The following is a 19,301-nucleotide window of genomic DNA, read 5'->3' on the forward strand; positions in this document are numbered from 1 at the left end:
GAACGGGCTGGTGCACGGGGACAGCTCTGTAGCCTGCAGACGCTTCACAGGTACAGGGATGGGCACCCCCCAGCCCGCTGCTCTGTGCTTGCTGTTCCTTCCACTCACTGCATGGAGTGCTCCGAGGGTTCTGCTTTCCACTCTCTTTTCTTTCTTAGTAATGCACTGGAATGAGGGCCTGACACTGTGCTCTCCTTGTCTTCTGCGGACTGTCCCTCAGTGGTTTTTATCTGTGTCAATAGCTCATAAGAGGTAGCTCCGTGGAGACGGAGTCTCTAAGCTCGAGTACCGTGTGTTGGACTGCTTGCTTGACATCTTGGTCTGGATTTCTCTCCCTGGGTCCCAGATGCAGGGAGTCTAAAATATTTACTAAAATTCAGTGTCTTTCCATCTGGCAGGAGGCCAGCTTTCTCCTCCATGCCTCCTCCTGAGCACCACAGTCTCCTCTGCCAGGTTGTCACCATCCATCTCCCCCTCGATACATCCTCTGTCCGAGAAGAGACCTGCCCACCAGCCTGGGTCAGACCCCACTGAACCCACCCAGCGTGCTGTGACTGCTCTCTTATCTCCCTGACCCCACAGCTTTCCCCTTACAACCCCCAGGAGCTCTCCAGCACCTCCTGAATAAAGTCTTGGTTTCTTAGACACTAAAGGCTGGTCCACAGCCCCAGGGAACCTGCCTGCCTTCTCTCACTGCCTTCTCTTCTTGTGTCCCCAGTTCTTGAGCCGCATCTTGGTTTGTCTTACCTCTGTTTTCTCTTTCTGGAATGTCTGTGGAAATCTTACCCTCCTTGACTACTCGCTCACATGCTCCTGCTTTATGGAGTTTCTATGATTCTTCTGTGATTGTCCCCACAACCATGGGACATGGGCTGGACAGGAGGAAGGCCATGTTGGTGCCAGCTGACCGACCCCCAGCACACATGTTTCCGTGTCAGGCAGCCCTCACTTCTCTGCAGGCTGAGGTCACTTTTGCCTCATTTGGAATCACAAACTCCAAAAAGTGCTTGTCAGTAGTTGTTCAAAAAATAATTACCTCGTTAACTAATAAATGCCCCCAAAGTAGTCAGAACTGCTGCAAAAACCCAGAGAATTAAGACTTCATTACAAGCAAAGGTGGTTGACAAAGGCCACCTTCTGGGTGGGATTTGCTTTGCCTTAAGAGATGGATCGGAGAAGGCAATGGCACCCCACTCCAGTACACTTGCCTGGAAAATCCCATGGACTGAGGAGCCTGGTGGGCTGCAGTCCATGGGGTCGCTAAAAGTCGGACATGACTGAGCAACTTCACTTTCACTTTTCACTTTCATGCATTGAAGGAGATGGCAGCCCTCTCCAGTGTTCTTGCCTGGAGAATCCCAGGGACGGGGGAGCCTGGTGGGCTGCCGTCTTTGGGGTCACACAGAGTTGGACACGACTGAAGCGACTTAGCAGCAAGAGATGGATGCGTCTTCTGTGGTGGCCAAGAGATGGGGTGTGGGCAACCTGAGCACAGGGCTAGAAGACTCAGGAGTTGGTGCTAAGAAAGCACAGTGTGGGCTCTGGGGATGTAAGTGGATTTGCAGAGCTTCCTAGTGGTATTCATATTTTTGGTGACAGCTAACAGATTCTGAGTGTTGTAGGTACTTTGCTCGCACTGTCTCATTTAGTCTTCACAGAAGCCAGAAGCTGGGGCTGCAGATGAGGAAACTGAGCTGCAGACGCAGCCGTGACTTGTTCAAGGAGAACATCTGCCGAGAGGGGAGTTAGGCTTCAGATCCAGCATCCTGACCCCCGAGCCCACACTGCGGTACATTTCTATCTAAAAGGTGCCCGAGACGGCCAAGAGTCCAGCTGCCTCCCTGAGCAGAGATCTCAGACCGTGTCATTCCTGGGAGAATGAAACGTCTAGAGCCTAGCAAATGTACAATTAAGGGCTTTGTAGGAAAAAAGAATTAAAAAATGAGATAGGGACCATGTGATCTTTGAGTGTGGAGTTAGATGTTGGCCTCCATTCAGTGGAACTGAAGAGTTTTGTGCAGGGAAGTGATGTAATGAAAGAGGAGGATGTGGAAGATTAATCTTGTGGTGAATGTGCACCGACAATGAGATCAATTAGACATAAAAAAAGAACTTTAAAGTAGACAGTTATTACTGGAACTGGCTGCTGAATCAGTCTGGGGAAATGAGCAGAAGGGCTTTTAAAGGGTTCCAGAGCTTCTAGTAAATCTATCTCAGGTTTATTTTCCTTGTATTCCGTGTAGCACCCCAAAATGGGATGGGAGGAAAAAAATCAGATTAGCAAGCATTTATTGTGTGTCTCGGAGAAGGCAGTGGCACCCCACTCCAGTACTCTTGCCTGGAAAATCCATGGATGGAGGAGCCTGGTGGGCTGCAGTCCATGGGATCGCTAAGAGTCGGACTCGACTGTGCGCTTCACTTTCACTTTCTCTTTCATGCATTGGAGAGGGAAATGGCAACCCACTCCAGTATTCTTGCCTGGAGAATCCCAGGGACGGCGGAGCCTGGTGGGCTGCCATCTATGGGGTTGCACAGAGTCGGACACGACTGAAGCAACTTAGCAGCAGCAGCAGCATTGTTGTCTGCTTTACGCCAGAAACTTTGCTGGGTATTTAAAATGGTTGGTATGTTTAGATGCCTTGCGGGATGGAGCTGCCAGAGGCCCAGGTGATTCCCACCACCGAGAATTTGGTAGGAAATAATGAATTTGAGCAACAGTTTTGTGCTAAGTTGCTCAGTTGTGTTCAATTCTTTGTGGCCCCATGTGACCCGCCAGGCTCCTTTGTTTGTGGGATTCTCCAGGCAAGAATAGTGGAGTGGGTAGCCACTTCCTTCTCCAGGGGTCTTCCTGATCCAGGGATTGAACCCAGGTCTCTGGTGTTGCAGGCGATTCTTTACTATCTGAGCCACCAGGGAAGCCCTCTGACTTGGGTCATCTCCTTCAGTTCTCTTAAGAACCCAATGATCTTCTCCTGAACCACATCTTCCAAACAAGGAACCTCAGGGAGGGTGACTTGCCCAAGGTCACACGACTGCCAAGTGGAAGCAGTCTTCTGAGTCAAGTTCATTTCACTGTCCACTGAGACTGTTCTTCCTTGTTTTCTCTCCATATGCCTCCTTATGTATTGCTCAGCAAAATTCTACTTCCTGGTTTCTCCTCTCTGCTTCTCTAACCACTCCTGGCTTTTTTGAACTTCTTCTTCCCTCCCCTCTATGCTACCTGGCTTTGTGGGGGTCTTCCTGCATCTGGTCGTGCTTTGTTCTCTTGTGATGACAGAGCCAAAGTCCTCTTTCCGGGCACCTGATTCTGCCCTACAGGAAAAAGTTGCTGCTTTGGGAAAGGAGCTCCTGGGGACTCCTGGGTTGCTCTTAGCATACAGTCTTGTCGGTAACACAGCTACTGAAGTTCCTTTTCCATTCAGGGGTGTTGGCATATGTGGACCCCAGGACCCAGAGTGTGTTCAGACTTCAGAGATGATGGTCAGGTCAGGCCATAGGTGATGGTCACCCACAGGTCACCTAACAGGGTCTGGAGGGAGCAGAGTCAGGCAGGTGGGTCGTCCTGAGAACTACGCACCCTCTTTGGCCACATGAGCTGTGTAATCTGAGAATGTGGTGCATGAAGCCGGGGTGGACAGACAGGTGTCCCCGTGCAGTGACTGAGTGAAGAGTCCACCCTTAGTTGACATGGGCAGAGAAAAGGCATAGTATGAACTTGGGAGGCAGTGGCCCTACTCTCGGACCTGGTTGAGCTTGGTAACGAGGCCAGGTTTCCTCTTCAGTCCTCAGAACTGTGTTTTGCTCTGGGATGATCCTCCCTGCAGGGCAGGCAGGTGGGAATGCCTGTCTGGGGGGCAACCCTCGGCCCAGGTGCCTGTCTTTTCCAGAGCGCTCAGGCATTGTTCCCAGCTGGCTTGGCGTGCCTTGCTCCGCTCTGCACTGCACGCATCAGTCTCTGAGGCTCAGTTGCCATCATCTGTTTCTGGTGGGACAGCTGAACGAGCCGTGTGTGGCTGAAGTGAAGGGCATCTGCGGGCAGCGAATGGACGGGTCTCTTCTCCCTTTGCTCCCAGGTGCTGGCCGGGATGAATGTCTACCCCTCAGAATTTGAAAGCATCAAGGAGGAGTACAGCGTGCGTGGCTACCCCACCATCTGCTATTTCGAGTAAGTCCCCTGCCTCCCTGTGGACGCTGCTTCCCCCACGGTGTCTGCCCCCTGGCTGAGCCCATGGTTTCTCCCCACATTTCACAGGAAAGGACGGTTTCTGTTCCAGTATGACAGCTACGGGTCCACAGCTGAGGACATTGTGGAGTGGCTGAAGAAGTAAGTTGGGATTTGCCTTGGTGGGGTTACCCAGAGGGAGGGGCATCTGCCGGGCCCCAGTATTTCCCTGGTCACAGGGCTCTGCCTGGCGGTTGGAGAGTGAATGAGGAAGGAAAGGATCATTTCTTGCTGCCCCCACAGCTGATTGTGGGTGGCATCTAGGTGAGGGATCTGTGAGTGCAGGATGTGAAAGCTGGGAGAATTTCATGTGACTTGCTGTGATGACTGCACTGCAGATAGGTTCCCCTCCCCCCCTTACTGTCTACCTGATGGATAGAAGCATTTCTCACTCAGGATGGCAGGTTTGAGAGAGGTTCCGCTGCAGGTCTCTCTGAAAATAGAGTTGTCAGTCGAATGCTTATTTTAAACATAACACTTTGTATTAGGTGCTGTGAAGCTAAGAAGTGTCCTAATGCCTTAGATTTGCAGACTGCTTTTGCGGTTCACCATGCATCCCTGCAGAGCTGCTTCATAGCACCCTGTGATCCTGTTTGTAATGTGATTAGATCCTTACAACCAAAACCGCCCCCCCCCCCGCCCCGCCCTGCCCCCCCACCATGCTAGGCGTGTGACTTTGGTGTGATGCTTGGACCCTGACCAGTGTGTTGGATGGGGAGTCTGTCTCCCCCACCCCCCTTCTTCATGGCTGGAGTTCTGACCACCCTGATCCGCCCCAAGCACTCACCTGCTCTGGGCTCTGTCAGTCATTGCCCATGTGCAGCTGTTTGTGCACAGTCCTTGGAATAATAGCAGTATTTTGGGGGCTCCACTTTGTGCCTGACTTTGTTCTAAGCACTTTCTGTGGATTTTAAGGAATCCTCAGAACAGATACTATTATCCTTATTTCATGATTTCATGAATGAGGTAACTAAGCAGAGTGATGGAGTGGCTCGTCCAAGCTCCTGCAGCTGACAGGGGCAGGGCCAGGCTTGGCCCCGGGCAGCAGCTCCCTTGAGTTCTGGCTGGAGCCCTCCCCTTTTTACCCAGATGCCAGCATGGTGGATATTTATTGGCATTATTACTGCATGGGCACAGGGTTAAAGAATTAGTTATCCAAAGACATGGAGCTTGAAAATGTGTGTTTTCAGAATGAGAAAGGAGGATAAATTTTGTACAAAAAAAAAAAAAAAAAACAACGCCAGAATCCACAGGAAACAAACGGTTTGATTCTGAAGGCTGAAACTCTCAATCTTCTGTTCCATGGGTTCCCAGGGGCCCGGGAGATAAAATACCACAGCCAAACCATGTTTGCCTGTTGTCTTTTATTTCTTAGAAGCATTTCCACATCTCTGTCTCCATCTCTTACTTCAATTCCAGCCCATGCCCAGGAAGGCAGCTCCCCATTATTCTGTACTCATTGTCTTAACCTGGGCTTTCACACCCCTGTTTTCCTTTTCATTTGATAATAAGCATGTCCTCTCCTCCAGCCAGACATATCTCGCTCTGCTTTGGGAGAAGGTTTCAACAAATGGCAATCTCATTTGTCACGAGAGCATAAAATCTGTCTGCTTCCCTCCCCCTTCTCTAACCTTTTCTTGTTTCAAAATGCACTCACTTTTCTGGTTTCAAAATGCATAAGGTTTATTATTTATTTTTTCAGAAAGTGTTCAGAACTGCTTGCTCTCCTAGACCAGGGGAGCATGTCAGTGGGGGCTCTGAGACAGGTTATTTTCTCCCCTTGGGAACCCACCACTCTGTCCCCACCCCACACACAGCCCCAGCCTGGTTCCTCCACCTTGTCCTGGGCTGGCACCTCCCCACTTCCCACCTCTCCTCTCCTCGCCCCTCATGGAAAGGAGACCTTGTTAGCAGCTTTTGGTTCACCCTGGGTGTGCAGTCTCCACGCTGAGGTTGATGGGGTAACTCTGGGGAAGGGAAGGCAGCCTCTGGGTACCCCTGGGCAGCAGCTCCTCCAAACGCAGGACCATAGCCCACTCTCCCAGCATGGTGGGGGCAGAGAGGCGCTTCCTGAAGGATCCCTCATGGACTGCCTCATCTCATGCCCCAACAATCTCTAGGAGTGCCATTGTGCTTCCAGGTAGCTAGTTGTTTTTTTCAAAGTCTTTTCTGATTTTAAGGTTATTCAGTGAGGTATATTATTACTGGAAAACTCAAATATTTAGTTAAAGGGGAAAGTGGCCCCCTTACCCTACTACCCAAGAATAATGTATTGTGGCATTTGACATTTTCTTACAGATTCCCCCCAAAAGACAGCCTGCTCTATGTGTGTTTTTCCCTGATATCAGGTGTTTTAAGTCTTTACCAGGTTTCCCCCACATCCTGGTTTGTGGGTTGAAGTGATCCCACCTTTCCTGCTGCCCTGCACTTCTTCCCTGGGCCTTTCCGTTGGCTGCTCATGGCTTATGGCAGCTAAATGCAGAAAGATGAGGAGGATGGTCCAGCCTTCCTAGTTCTCCAGATGACTCTCAGAAGCCCAGGAGAGAAGGGCCAAATCCTACCCTGTGACATGTGACTCTAGCGAGTGGGCAGGGCAGGGCATCCCTGTGTCGGAGCAGCCGGGGGCTCTGGGGTGGTTGCACTGATCCTGGTGGTTGTGCCCTCTGTCCTCCCAGCAGCTGCATTTCTCATTCCGCTCTCTGCAGATTTCGTGCCGTTGAGTTGGGCTTGGCAGGTAGAGTGTTCACAAGTGGCAATCAGTGTTGACCTGGCTACCCAGTTCTGCCTGTGTATTTTTATACGAAGCAGAAGTGGATTGGAAATAAACACAAAGTGTTCTTGACTTGTCATGCTTTAAGTTGCCTCTTCTCATCTCTGGCATGTGCACCTCCCTCAGGCAAGGACCTGCTTTGTGTGCATTTCGCGGTCCTGGAGAGTCCGGGAATTAGGGTCACAGGATGGTAAGGGAATGTGAATGTCAGTGAACCTGCCCCCAGCAGTTCCCTTTCAGTGTTGCTTTATCTCTAGGACAGGTGGAGTTACTGATCATGCTTGAACACCTTAGAGAACAGGGCCTCAGTGTTACCGAGTCCAAGCTCGCTCTGCTTCCCTCACGACAGGCCAGTGATTCCGAGAGATGAGGTGTTGAGGCGAAGAAGAAACTTTAATCTGGGAGCCAACTGACCGAGAAGGTGGCAGACTAGCGCTTCAAAATAACCATCTTGTCAGGGCCTGGCTGCCAGGTTCTTTTATGGATCAGAGATGAGGGGGAGGAGAGGAAATAAAGTAATAAGACTGTTCAATCCTTGCAAATGTCCCTTAGAGTGGCAAGCCTCAGGCAGGGAGGGGACTGTGTTAGTTTCACTTCCTTACAGTCCTTCACAGGAGGCAGGCCGTTATAACAAAAAAGGGTTAAAGTCACTGAAGCAGATCCTGTGTAAATTTAAAATTAACCCTTTGCAGTTACATCGACTCATTTTGAGGGCCCACTCATGTTTGAGTGATTCTTATGATTTAGGTTATGAGTGATGTCTAGGGATACCTGGGTAGTACTTTATACATTTACAAAGTATCTCAAGGCCATTGTCTGTCTAGATATACCTGCAGGGCAGATGAAGAAGGGCCTGCACCTATGTTGATAGATGTTTTAAGTCGGACTGGTTGCCTCAGCCCCTAGAGCTGAAAGGTGGAGGAAACGACTCAGAGCCAGGTATTCTGACTCCTAGTCTGGCTCTTTCTCTCTTATCTGCATAGATAGGAGGTTCTTAGTTCTGTTGAGCTGAAGTTTCTTTCTCTAGAGCTTCCATCTGGTGTTGGTTCTCCTTTATGGGGCTGTAGAAAATCAATCTTTCTTTCTCTTCCCGCTAATGTGTGAAATGTTTGAAGAAAACTATTATGTTCCCCTTGTCTCTTCTTTCTCCTGGTTAGACACCTCCAGTTCCTTCAACCATTCTTCTCTCATTCCCGCATTGATTCAAAGAGTGTTTATTGGGTACCTGCTTTGTGGGAGGCGCAGGAAGTAGAGAGATGATCTAGAGGGAGCCCCTGTCTTTAAGGGGAGACACAGTAAAGGGCACGATTCAGTCATTGTGCCCTCTTACCGCTGTGCCTAGGTCTGCAGGCCCCTCCAGAAAGCAAACTTCCTACTGTCCACTGGGTGGGAGAGGGGCTGCTGGAGATCCCAAGATCTCCCATTTCCAGCGCTGTGCCCCAGCCCCACTTTAAGAGGAGCCTGTGGTTCTCTGGAGCCTTGGCATATTGGGGTAGTTCTTGGGTCCCTGCCCTCTCTGAGCACCCAGCGCCTCTGGTTTCTGTCTTCTAAGAAAAGCAAAAATCTTTTTGCCAAGTCAGTTTTCTAGCTTCTAAATTTGCACTGACCTCTTTTTCTGTCTTTGCTTTTGCTCCTGTGAGTTCATTACCTTTTTCTTTTTTAGCTCTTGTGATGTTATTTTAGTGGCTTTGGAGTGCGTCCTCCTCTAGGTTTAACTAGAAATACAGTCACCTTCATTTACCTGCGCTGCCACTAAGGCATGGCTTCTCCATTCTATGTGTGTACTCTTGCTGGATTTTTAAAAATTATTTTAATTTTAGAATAGATTACATTCACATAATTTAAAAAATTTTTAAAAAGATACTTAAAAATTATGCATTGACATCTTCCTTTTACCTGTTTCCTCCATCCTATTTTCCCTCCCACCCCCTAGAGGTAGAAACTTTAGTTTCCTTATGCAGACACATGCAAATATGAATAAGTATTTTTTTATCTCTCTCTATTTTATGCAAAAGTTAGCATATTATGGCCTGTTGGGTCTGACCCTGCTGTCTACATCAGAGTGTAGGGAGCTTCCTTGTCCCCCTGCACCATACTCAGCCTTCTGGGGTCCTGATGGACTGCAATTTACCTAAGCAATTCGTATACCAGTGGGTACTGGGTTCTTCCAGTCTTTGCTATAACAAATCATCTCTAATAAACACCTTGGAATATGTATAATTCTGACCATGTCCAGGCATATTGAAAAGATAAATTCCCTGAAGTGGAATTGGTGATGCTTTCAGGAATTGGTATCTTGAGTCTGTGTATGGGAGCCTAGGTTTCCTGGTGTTGGGAATGCTGAATGGCTGGTGGTGACTCATTCTAAAGCTTGACTTTGCCATCAGCCCCATCTAATGTCAGATGTACATGGGCTCAGAGTGGTTTGACCCTGTCCCCGCTACTTCCCATTGCTGAGACCACCAGTGGGGCTTAGTCAAGAGCACCAGAGAGGGTTTCTGAAGGTGCTGTCAGACCCAGGCTCTGCCATGGGGTGGGGGTGGCAGGTTCCACCACGTCAGCCACACAAGAGGACAGCAGCTTCCATTGTTTGGGCCACATTGCTCTTATGACTTGTCAGTCCTGACCACTGGAAATTTGCACTTTTTCTTTTTTACTGTAGGCTCTCAAAGGCAGGAAGCAATGGTTGTCTTTTCACATTTGTCATCCTAAAGGGTATTTTTCCAAAGTAATGATTAAGGTGGCTCTGGCAAAGGTGTTCATAAAGCATCAGGGAGTTTGTGTCACTGGCAGGCTTACCCTTGGCTTTAATGCAAGAGAGGGCAGCTGTGAGCCTCCCCCACTGTAACAGCTGGTGATGTAAATGTCAGCACACAATTGTCCCAGGTGGGGCAGGCTCCAGGGAGGTGGGCCACAGCCCGAGGTTTTGCAGCTCATGGTGGGAACAGGGATTTGACCTGACCTCTGAGACTGGCCTTTTCTGCTTGAGCATTCCGCCTCTGGAGAACTAGGGAACTTTGTTCCTGGTCTTGAGGAAGGGTTCCTACGGTAGTGTGTGTTCTCATGGTTAGGGAGCCCCCAGCCTTGTTCCCCTGGGCCCCACTCTTTCTCATTACAACCCTCCTCCCACACTGGTTAGTGAACACCTCTCAGCCCCCACTCCCCCCGCAGTGCTTCTCAAGACACCTGGCCTCTCTCTCTCCTCCTTACCCACCACCCCTCCCCTCTTGTTCCCTCTGCTTCTCACCCCTCACCCTGTGGGCAGCACTCAGCACAGCAGTTAGCTTTGCCAGAGGTCACTCTTTGTTGCCATAGTTTATATTCTTGCCAGTTGGCTAAAGTTTTAGATGCTAATGAATCCCCCCACCCCACCCTGATCACAGGGAGGAAGGGAGGTTTCCTGACCTGCCTAGAGAGCCACAGCTGGGAGCCACTGTTTGCCAGAGGATATCAGCTGAGCACCTCTGGGCTCTTGAGGGGATGCTGGAGGTGGGCAGGGCCGAGGAGTCCCCCACCCCCTCCTCCCCCCGGGGGGTCGCGGGGAGCCCTGAAGCAGGCTGTATGAGCCAGTGGGGGTGAGGGCTTCACTGGCCCTGGAGTGTGCTCTGAGCTCTGCCTGTTTTTGGTCTTCCAGTCCGCAGCCGCCACAGCCCCAGGTCCCCGAGACTCCCTGGGCAGATGAGGGCGGCTCCGTTTATCACCTGAGCGATGAAGACTTTGACCAGTTTGTGAAGGAACACTCCTCTGTGCTCGTCATGTTCCACGCCCCATGTGAGTGGAACCTTGCTCCTCCCCGCCACAGCCTCTCTCCCTCGGCTCAGAGTGGACACCTCTCTGAGCCTTTAGCTGTTTACCTAGAGCAGCAGTCATCCCTTAGCTTGCAGGTGGGGACACTGAGGCCCTGAGAGAGCCTGTATCTTGTCCAGTAGTTGAAAGGGCACAGTGAAGCCAGGGCTGGAGCCTCAGTCCCCACAGCACCTAGAACCCCTTCTTTCTGTTTCACCTGGTGTCTGTCACGGCCTGCAGTGGCCGTCGTGGATCAAGGGAAGACAAACGTGAATCCTGTAAAGTGTTTGCAATATTGACCGACAGCCCTATAGCTCAGGATTTTTCTAGGCCAGTGTCCTTCCCATTCCCATGAAGGATAGAAATGGATTGTAATTCCTTTCTAAGAGGGAGAAGGCTGCTCCTGGAAAGGTGAACAAGGGATGACAATCCCAGGCCAGAGTTCCTGGGAGCAGCTTCTGGGAAAGGCGGGCCCATCCGAATGGGTGACGAAGCTGGGTCCCCAGCACCCTGGGACAGGGTACAGGTGTGGGGTGCTCTTCTCTTATAGCTTCTTGCCAGCTCTTTGGCCCAGTGATGGTGGGTAAGGGATTGTGAAAGAGGAGAAGAAGCAAAAATAACTTCTTCACAGATCAGTGTCATAATTGCCAGTCCACAGAGGCATCTTTAGTGAGAGATTACTTTATTAATTCTCTTAGTCATAGAGATCTTTCTGCTGTTGATTGTGATTTGCTCTGTGGTGACAAAGTGGCTGCCCACAGGGCCTTCTCCTTCTGTCTCACCCACAGTGCTGCAAAGCAAATATGATTAACTCCACTTTACAGACCAGTAGACAGTTGTGTGGAGAAATGGCACTCACTGCTCTTTGAGTCCTATACCGCTGAGCCCTGGCCTTGCCACACTCAGCTTCCCTGCAGTATCACAGGGGTTTGGTTAATTAGCAATTGTTCATAAGTAGACCACTCCTGGGGATTTCCCCAAGTCCGTTTTATAAGTGCCAAATTCTGAAGAGAATCCAAAGGAAAATTATTGGCCTTTCTCCTGAAAAATGACCCCCCTAAAACCCTTAAAACCCCCAAATTTCAAAGGGCTTCTGATTAAGGGCAGTGACAGAGAGGGCCCTAGGAGCATGTCACCCCAGCCCTGCCACGGCTCAGTCCCTGTGGCTGGAGGAACCCTGATGAATGAACACCCGCCAGGTAGCACGGCAGCCCTCTCCCTGCTGAGATACACTCTCCTGGCCAGTCTCAGATTTGCTATTGAAAGCAAGTCTTACGGGAAGTCAGGCTGCATCCAGAGCTGAACTCACCCTGCCCCAGTTCCTGCCCCAGTGGTAGAGGCAGAGCCCGGGCTCACTGTTTTCAGTTCCTTCCTGGGAACTTCACCCTGCGTGTTGGTGCTTCTACTCTGTGCCAGAGAGAGCCCTCTACTCTGGCTCCTGGAATATTACAGAGTGGTTTGAACAGTGCCTTATGCATCACAGCATGAAGAGTATGTGTCCCCTTTGATGAATCTTAACAACATGAACCTGATAGATTGGAATTGTTTAATAATTGTTTATTAGTTGTTGTTTAGTCCGTAAATCATGTCCGACTCTTTGCAACCCCCTGGATTGCAGCCCACCAGGTTTCCTCTATCCATGGAATTTTTCAGGCATGAATACTGGAGTGGGTTGCCATTTCCTCCTCCGGGGCATCTTCCCAACCCAGGGATCGAACCCACATCTCCTGAACTGGCAGGCAGATTCTTTACTGCTGGGCCACTAGGGAAACCCAATTGTTTATTAAGCCCTTTTTTAAAAAAAAAAAAAAAAAAATAGAACCCTGGTTGCAAACCGGGAAAATTTTTGTCTGTATTCTTTCTTGTACTCTTAGGTTGCAAGGAATTCATTGTAGTAGCAGATGCTGGCAGGGTCTGGGCCCCGGAGCCTGGTTGTCGGAGTTCTTCCCTGCCCTCTCCCCTTGCAATGCACCCACCTGGCTCCCTGAACCAGAGTGATCATCACTTCCCCATCTAAGTCATCTGTGGGCATAGAGTAAGGGCTTAATAAATGAGAAAACGAACAAATGAGGTTGTTGAGAGCTAAATTAGAAAATGAGAACTAGAAACCAGATGGCAGCCTTTTGTTTCCCCATTAGTCATTGTGAATGAGTATTATGAATACCAGCCCTGTTGAGGCTGTTCCAGCTTCAGACTTAACAAATGAATAGAGCTGAGATTTCGCTTGTTCAGTTCAGTCGCTCAGTCGTGTCCGACTCTTTGCAATCCCATGGACTGCAGCACCTCAGGTCTCCCTGTCCATCACTAATTCCTGGAGTTTATTCAAACCCATGTCCATTGAGTCAGTGATGCCATCCAACCATGTCATCCTCTGTTGTCCCCTTCTTCCGCCTTCAATCTTTCCTAGCATCAGATCTTTTCAAATGAGTCAGCTCTTCACATCAGATGGCCAAAGAATTGGAGTTTCGCTTGTTAGGTGTCTGCAGATCATAGACCCTACATTCTCTAACAAGGTGTTTGCCTGTCCCCTGCGCACGCGTGCACATGTGTGTGTGTGTGTGTGTGTGTGTGTGTTTCTGCTGGACTATCAGAGTGACAGGACCAGGGCAGAAGCCCAAGGTGAAGCTCCCTGAGGAACTGCCTGTTTAAATTACATCTGATGCGTGTGGCTCCACATTAAATAATCTCTCTACAGAGTTCTCCTTCTCTATCTAGGTGCCTGGGCTTTAGAAGGGATGGAATGCACATGGTTTTGAGAGGAATCTGAGCCCAGGAGATTAACAGACAGCAGGGTCCCCTAGCTGCCTAGCTGTGTGTATCTTCTGCTGGAGTGCTCCCGAGAACCCACCCTGATCAGGAGACCGCTTCTGTGATATTCGAGGGACCTAGAGAAAAGGACAAATGTCAGGAGGCCAGAGATTGCACTGCTGCCTCAGAGTTCCCAAGCAAATATTAAATAAAACATGACTTCTGGAAATCACAGTGTTACAGGTGCCAATCCCAGACCATCTAGGGAGTGGTTAAGAAACAGACCATTTTGGAGACCTAGGAACACTAGTTGGAATCTATCAACATAGAAGACCATGGATTCTACTCAGGATTGTCATATAAGCTTGGTTTGTTTCTTGGTATAGGATTGCCAGGTTGATGGATTAGTGTGTCTTTCTATTATCAAAAGTGAGTTGCTATTTTCCCCAAGTGCAACTGGGAGAGCTGGGCGGGGTGGGGCCACCCTGAGGGGAACACCTCCCCTTGGTGCTATGTGACTGTGAGTCTGGCCTGGTTCTGTCTAGAGGGTGCTACTTGTTTTTTAATCAGCAGTTTTGTTGAAATTATTTTAAAAAAAAGCAAACTTTCAAATCTACGAGGGTTAGAATTAGAGAAAGGAAAGCTAGTTAAAATACTGAGCAACTGCATGAAGATTTGAAAAGATCCCCACAGACTGAAATACTGGAAGTCAAATTATAAAGCTGAATTTATCTTTATGATTTTCTGCTAATTAAAAAGGGAGTGCATATATGCTTTATAAAGGGATAAGAGAGGAAAGTACAGAGAAGATTAACCTTGATCCTGATACAGATTCCCAAGAAGAGCTGTGGTCCCTCTTTGTCGTGTTATTTCTGTACGGAGGAAGTGCTCAGTGTTAGTTTCTGTCAGAGTCCCACTTGCCTGGAACCTTCATCAAGTCCCTGTAGAACTGCACTCCTGGGTTCTTGGCAGGAGAGGCGCCTGGGATTATCAAACACCTCCATGGACGCCCTGCTTCTTTACCCTCTTTTCCAGCTTTTCTGCCGTGCAATTCCCATCTCAGCCTTTTCCTCCATCTCCCTCCCAGCTGGAGTCCTGGAGAAATCCCACACAGATCTTTCTGCAGCTTCTACTCCCGATGCCTGAGTTGTCATTGAACAAATAAACTCAGCCTGGCCACAACGAGGGGACAGTCACAACAAGGGGACAGGGGGTACTGAGATTCACAAGCAGGTGTGCCCCCAGAGCTCACTGTCCAGGTCCTGGGCCACCTCCAAGGAACAGTGTGTTGCGAGCAGTGGGTTCCTAGAGGGGTCGTGCCCCATGTGGGGCAAGGATAGAGCCCAGTCCCCTCTGCGGTCCATATGGCCCTTGACACGGGGCTCTGAGTGGTTGGGGGGAGGTCACGGCCCCAGGCCCAGTCCCCTGGTCTGCAGAGCAGTAAATAGTATCTGAAGAGGGCGAGGTAGCAGGACCCCCGCAGCCAGCGCTCCGTGGTGCCTTGTGTTTCTTCCTGCTGCATTCTGAATGAGAAAAGTCACTGCCCGTTGTCACTCATCTCTCTCCACCGTTTGCTTTGCCGCTGTGATGTCTACCAGCTCCTCCCTCTCCTTGTGCCTGCAGCCCTGCTAACGCAGGGAAGGACATGCTGCTATAATGCTCCCCACCCCCCACAGTGACTATCACTCACATGGGGAGATAGAAGGAACAAAGTGGGGCTCCAAGGAGGGGGCCTGAGGAGCAGCCTGTCTCTCCCATGGGTGTCCTGGGGCCTAAGGAGAAGCTGCTGGGGAATCAGAGCACCCTTGCCGCTCCTTCCCCAGGGCAGGGGCAGCCTGCCCACAGCTCTGCCCCATTTCTTGGCAGCAGGCTGCCCAGGATGAGAGGTTTTCTTTGCCATAACTCCCAGTAGCAGGTGTGTGCCAGAGATTCTGGGCCCGGACTGCCTTCAGGAGCTGGGCTGCCTGTCTGGATTTAGCATCAGACCCCTGTCAGACTCCAGAATTTCTGCTTCTTCCTTCATTTATGTCTACTCCAAGTAATATGTGATCCCTGGGACAGTACAGATAAATATAAACAAGGAAAAAAACTATGTATAATCCCATTATTCAGAAGCAGCCACTTTGTTCTTTTTTGTCATCATTCTTTCTAGTTGCTTTTTCTTTTTTATTTTTCCCTTGTTTTCAACTTAAAAAAAATTAACATAAAGTTAAATTGACTTTTTTTCCTAATATATGTACATTTGTGTAACCATCTTGCTATAAAACTCCTTTATGCGATCACTCTTATTTTTTAAGGGCACAAATAATTTAAGAACAATGTTAACGTTCTTGTTATTGGGGGCACAGAGTTCAAGGGATACATAGAATATAGTGTAAGCAGGCCCCCCTTCTCAGGGTTGACCAGTGCTGACCGTTGGCTGTCCTTTTTCCTCCTGTGCTTCTCCCTGAACAACGGGGATTGTTTCTTACCCGTTTTCCTGTGAGTTGCATTTTTTTCACTTATCAGTATATAGGTCTTGAATATATTTTTGTGTAAATGTAAGATGTTAGCATACAAATCTACCACAATCTTTTAAACTAATAAATAGTATTTTATAATTTATATATGCTATGGACTTTAAACCATCCCATCACAGACATCTATCTCCAGGATTTGTCCAGACAATGCAGTAAACCTTTATAAACAAATGTAGCAGGGAACACGTCTAACTGTGGAGAGGTGTTAGCTCCGGGAAGGGAGGGTGCTAGGCCCTGTGGTAAGTGTGCTTGAGCCTTGATGGATGCCGCCTACTTCTCTCCAGGAAGGGCTCACCACACCCGGTGAGCAGTGCGTGACAGAGCCTGCATCCTCGCCAGCCCTGAATACTGTCAGCCATTTACATTCCTGCTAGATGGGGGCAAGGGGACAACTTGTCCACAGCTCCCAGGCCTCCAGGGAAGTGAGCATCCCTTCATGCGGCAATCAGCCTTTCGTATTTCTTCTGTGAACCAACTGTTCATTCCCTTTGGCCGTTGTTCTGTGGGTTGTCTTTTTCTTCTTGACCTAGAGCTCCATACTTAGGGTTATTCATTTTTATCTGTTTTCTGTGTTCCAGATGTTCCCTGTTGGTCTGTTGCTTACTTTTGTCTATGCTGCCTTTTCATTGTACAACAGCATTACATTTTTATAGTCACATACAAGCTAGAATGTTTATAGAGCACTTGGTGTGGATCAAGCATTGTTCTAAGCACTTGCCATATATGAACTCATTTACTTCACAACAAGTCCTGTGAAGTGGGTATCATGATTATCTCCATTTTACAGCTTAGGAAAGGGAGGCACCAAAAGGTTGAGAAGTTTGCCAGAGGTCACATTAGCCAAAAAGGTAGGGCCAGGGAAAAATCCAGGTCCTAGGGGCCACAGCCTGCAAGGACCAAGCCCTCTGAGAACCTGCCTTTTCCCTCTTGACCTCTGGGATATCCATCCCCGGGATATAAAAATAGTGTCCTAAGACTTCTGGGTGGTGCTAATGGTAAAGAATCCAGCTGCCAGTGCAGGAGACAAAAGATGCGGGTTCCATCCCTGGGTTGGGAAGATCCCCTGGAGGAGGGCATGGCAACCCACTCCAGGATTCCCTGGAGAATCCCATGGACAGAGGAGCCTGGCAGGCTACAGTCCATAGTGTCTCAAAGATTCAGACAAGACTGAAGCAACTTAGCACGCATCTATTTTGTGATATTTTTGTTTTTCTCATTTTGTTTTTTTAATTCATCTGGATTTTTCATTTGTTTTGCCAGGGGAGAGGAAGGCATTTCATTTTAAGTTCTTTTTTCCATGCTTTTTCATTTATATTTTTCTTAACATAAGATAATACAAGATAATGTTATTAAAAATGCTTATTTGTTCATGCTTTTGTGGTCACATAATATTCCATTATATAATAGCACCATAAATTACCTAACCAGCCCCATAATATTGGAGGTTTGAGTTGTTTACTGTATTTCCCCTTATAAATCATGCTGCAGAGGGCAATTTTCATGTATAAATATTTGTCCACATGTCAGATTATTTCCTTAGGATAGAAGCCTGGAAGAAAAAATTTTACAGCTTGTTATTTACATTTTGTAATAATGTAAAGAAAGGGGGAAAAAATATCCCATGCTTTCTCTTTAAACGAGAAAGATGAGCCATTCATCAGGATGTGTCTGCCCCAGAGTGTCTGCGTGTCTACAGTTAGCTTTGGTGCAGGTACAGCTGGAAGCCTCGAAAGAGCCCTGAGGTCTCTCTGGGGTGGGGGTGGGGGGCTGTAACAATGTTAAAGCATTAGTGTTTCTGCTAGCATCTTTAGGAGCCCCATCTCCCTGGCTTGTCCAAGCCAAGGTCCAGGCAAGGCAGCAGGAATGTGGGTAGGAAAATCCAGATTCCTATCGACTGCCAGGTACTAGGGAGCTTTCTAGAATAATCTGGTCCTCTGGAAGATTCTGGTTACAAGAGCTAGGAAAGTCTCCATTGCTGGTCTGTAATAAAATCCTAGGTGTAACTGAAGTTAATGGAATCCAGAGGAATGCGAAGGCCTGAGGTTGACAGGAGGCCAGCATTCCTACAGCCAGAAAAGAGTGTGGTCGCGGAGCTGCTGGGCAGCCTCTTTGCCAGGTCGTGAAAATCGGAGTAAGTGTACTTACACAGCTGATAAAAACCCAACAAGGAAGTTTGGCAGTAAAACTTAATAGCCCATCAAATCGCAGTCAGGACAGTAAAATGCAACGGGCCGGAGTTCTCACTGTCCCATCCACATAGCCGTCCTGGAGGCTGGGGTCCCGGCAGTCACCACTCACACCCTCAGCTCCCCAGGGCAGGCGCTGCCAGCGAGGGAGACCTTTGCCCAACCAGACAGCTCTCCTCCCAGGGGCCTGGCTGGTTTCCTCAACCCAAACTGTTTACAGAAGTTTATTGCTTAGCCTTTGTATCTTGTTCAGGGAGCAGAGGGAATAGCGGCTAGTAGTGAAAACCAGTAATGCTATCAGGAGAACTCTTGGAAATGAATGGGAAACTTCAGGACAACATCTAGAGATACTGAAGATTTCCAAAGATGTTTTCCAGACCTAGTAAGGAGCACGGAAGTGTGTAAATTTGGGGGGCGAGGGGTGAGGCTGTGCACATTGTAAATGACATAGCTGCTGGTTTTACTAAATAGAGGTTTAGTCAACCTAGTAACTGGTGTGGCTTTTGCCCCCAAAAGAAAGTGGGTGCTCTCCTGACCATCCCCTCCTCAGCCAGGCATGAATGATTCAGTTCAACCTTGTATGCACTGCTCTAAACCTGAACAACACAGCCATTCACTCACAAAGTGTGTGTGGGATGTCATCTTCAGTACCAGAGATGTGGTGGGGAGTGAGACTAAGTGAGATCAGTCTGTACAGAGCTTCATCCCAGTTGGGGGATTGGAGGGTTCAAGTAAGCAGATTACTCCAGCTATTTGGAGAACAGTCGAGAAAATAAACAGGCTGTTGGAAGTGAATGTGATGGGTTGAGGCTCCCTGGGGTTAGGTGGTCAGGGAATTTCTCTGTAGAAGTGAAATGTGAGCTAAAGCCTGCGTGATGTGAAGCGGTCAGCCATACGAAGACCTGGGGGAAGATCGTGTTCCAGGCAATAGCTCGTTAAGAGCTGTGAGGGTAGAAATGAGCTTGCTGAGATAGGAAAACAGAAAGAGGTCACAGGGTTGCAGTGTAGAGGACAGAGGGACACTCCCTGAGTTGAGGTTGGAGGCAGGAAGGTCTGATTATGTGGAGTTT

At 48.9% G+C, this 19,301-nt stretch overlaps 1 protein-coding gene across 1 annotated transcript in view; it reads left to right on the plus strand.

Annotated features, from left to right (window-relative positions):
• PDIA5 (protein disulfide isomerase family A member 5) overlaps window positions 1-19,301 on the plus strand; it is a 92,319-nt gene that overhangs the window by 48,356 nt on the left and 24,662 nt on the right. The window contains exons 9-11 of the mRNA XM_069555642.1: window positions 4,074-4,165; window positions 4,253-4,324; window positions 10,627-10,763. Of these exons, the coding sequence (XP_069411743.1) occupies window positions 4,074-4,165; window positions 4,253-4,324; window positions 10,627-10,763 (301 nt within the window). The remainder of the gene's footprint in view (window positions 1-4,073; window positions 4,166-4,252; window positions 4,325-10,626; window positions 10,764-19,301) is intronic.

Source organism: Ovis canadensis, chromosome 1, assembly GCF_042477335.2.
Source record: "Ovis canadensis isolate MfBH-ARS-UI-01 breed Bighorn chromosome 1, ARS-UI_OviCan_v2, whole genome shotgun sequence".
Lineage (NCBI taxonomy): Eukaryota > Metazoa > Chordata > Mammalia > Artiodactyla > Bovidae > Ovis > Ovis canadensis.